This window comes from Propithecus coquereli, unplaced genomic scaffold, assembly GCF_000956105.1.
Source record: "Propithecus coquereli isolate 6110/MARCELLA unplaced genomic scaffold, Pcoq_1.0 Scaffold236, whole genome shotgun sequence".
In the NCBI taxonomy this organism is placed as follows: domain Eukaryota; kingdom Metazoa; phylum Chordata; class Mammalia; order Primates; family Indriidae; genus Propithecus; species Propithecus coquereli.
Window position 1 is genome coordinate 2610972 of NW_012147908.1, and position 2739 is coordinate 2613710.

Consider the following 2739-nt stretch of genomic DNA (forward strand, 5'->3'; position numbering starts at 1 on the left):
GCCTCGGCCTCCCAGAGTGCTAGGATTACAGGCGTGAGCCACCGCGCCCGGCCTGTAACTCAAATTCTTTAACAATACACTTCAAAAATTTAAAAAGTTCACAAAGAACTGTTTACTATTCCTTTTTAAAAATATACATCAAGAAAAGAAAAAAGATAAAATTTACTTACACAGTTGTCTTAAAGTCTAGATTATCAGTAATCCAGGGCCTGTTTTAGGGTTTAGAATATTAGTAATCCATGGCCTATTAAGGAGATAAAATCGACCAGCTGAAGTGCTTTATGAGACTGACACGGGGGAAAAGGACAGCATGATCATACATGAAGAATCTACAGAGCTGCCCACCACTCGACTCCACGCGTTTCTTTGTATTGGTATACGGGTCTGAAACTATCCCATGTCTAACCTTATCGGCAGGGAGGATCTCTCGCATCCTAACTTGAAAACATAATATTGCAGGTCTAGAAGGAACAGGATCTTGACCAACAATAACGTATGTGGCCCTTCTTTTCAACTGATGTAGGTTATGTGTCGAGATATTAAGAAATAAAGGAATATACACTAAAAAATGTAAAAGTGATAGACTTCAACGAAGACTCCTCAAATGAAAAGAAAACATTTTAGGGACAATCAAAACTTGTCCTACACAGCAAGGGGCTGTGATCCTACCAAACTGTTAACAGTGGTTCCCCTGGGGAGTGAGAACTAGAGAAAGGGGCATTATGCAAAACTTCTTACCTATCCACCTTGTATTAAAACAGTGCTCTGTACACGTCTGCTGAATATTAGAGCCCTTTAAAAGGTTCCTAAATACATACGCTTAACAAATAAAAGTATTCTGAAAAGTTCTGTGATTAATCAGAGCTAATTTCCATATTGGTCTATTTACCATATATTCCAACAGGTCTGCAGAATACAGTAAAAACTAAAGGAATATTTGGGTTTGACCTTACTTCTGCTACTTACCAGCCATATGACTGGGCAAATTAAAATTACTTAATCTCTCAGGGCCTCAATTTTTGCATCTGTAAAATGGACATAATATAATCTCTCCCTTGTGAAGTTATTGTGAGGACTGGAAACAATATATAAAACATATAAAAGCATCGAGCACAGGACCACATATATCATTTGCTTGTAATATATGACAGTTACGACTGTTTTAGCCTCAGACAGTAAGCTCCATGAGGGTTCTTTAGTCTCTTCCTGGCACCTACAAGAACTGAATGCATATCACCAATGTAGGATTAACCTCGACTGAGCTCATAAACTATTTCTGTCAAGGAGTGGTTTTAGGAGCTTCGCTCCTCATAGCAGGTGTGGTCTTACTGCCCTTAAGCCAGGCCAGGGGGAACCTCTGGGACCTATGCCATTGCACTGTCCAGATGGGGCTTCTTTTTTCTTTTTTTGAGAGTCTTACTCTGACACCCTGGCAAGAGTGCAGTGGCAGCACCCTAGCTCACTACACCCTCAAATTCCTGGGCTCAAGCCATCCTCCTGCCTCAGTTTCCCAAGTAGCTGGTACTACAGGTACATGCCACCACCCCCAGCTAATTTTTTTCTCTTTAGTAGAGGTGGGCTTTCACTCTTGCTCAGGCTGGTCTCAAACTCCTGAGCACAAGTGATCCTCCCACCTCAGCCTCCCAGAGTGCTATTAATAGGATTACTGGTGTGAGCCACCTCACCCGGCCTGGGCTTCTCTTCTTATTCTTATCACGTATCATTCACTCCAGTTTCTTGCAGGACTGGAGCTTAGAGCCCTAATGGTCCCCACATTCGTGGGGTCTTATCCTGCTTCCATTCACCCAATATCTGGCCCAAGGCCCTACCTGCATCAACCCAAACGTGGATGAATATTTACAAAACCACATTTAGCATTTATAGATCTGACATCAAAAACCAAGGATGCCCAATAATCTCCACTGGCTTTGGCAGATAACTATAGAAACTAGAAAAAAAAATTAATCTCCACTGGCTTATTCACACCCCACCCCCAAGAATCAACATCAGGCTAGATGGAATCTGAACTGACTATGCTCCCATAAACGACATGATCTAGACTGATGGAGGCACAGAGTTCGTCTGTGGTAAGGTCCCTTTTATGAGTTTCATACCAAGGCAAAGTCAGTGTATGTCCTAAATCAGCTCCTGTTTCAAAATGTTTCAGCCATTCCAGGAGACTTGAGAAAGTGGTGGTAGTAGGAGAGATGCAGGAAAAATGAGCTGGCTTGACTAGTGATTCTCTGCTCATTTACTCCACTTTACCTCATCATTTTCGGGAAGAGATGAGCTTATTGTTCCAAAAGAAAATGTACTTTAACTTAAGTGCCATAAAGCAGCCATCAAGTAACATGGCAAATTGTACTTACTCTTCCAGGAACCAAAGGAATAGTAGCTTCAGCCTTGGTTCGCTCAGCTTCATCATAACTGGGCAGTGTTGTAGCCACATTGTAGGATGGGGGCTTTGGAAACCCAGACTCATCCTTGTAGTCAAAATATGCTGCAGAATAAAAAAGCCACAATTATCTGATTATTAGCTGAATTCAAAAAATAAAAAGATTTTCACTAACTCTGGCAAACAAAACCCAGCCATTCCCAAGAGTACATACCTTATGAGTGAATCAGAAGATATTTATAGATGAATGTAAGAGACTGGGGGAGATTTTTAAATTTATCCACTTCTCAATTATTTAAAATTCAGACTCACTTTGTACCCTCCCTTCCAACTGCTCTTGAACC

The 2739-nt window shown here is 41.3% G+C and overlaps 1 protein-coding gene across 1 annotated transcript in view; it reads right to left on the reverse strand.

Moving 5' to 3' along the window:
• NDFIP1 (Nedd4 family interacting protein 1) overlaps positions 1-2739 on the reverse strand; it is a 61220-nt gene that overhangs the window by 38972 nt on the left and 19509 nt on the right. Inside the window, exon 2 of the mRNA XM_012645782.1 lies at positions 2370-2507. Coding sequence (XP_012501236.1) covers positions 2370-2507 — 138 coding nt within the window. The remainder of the gene's footprint in view (positions 1-2369; positions 2508-2739) is intronic.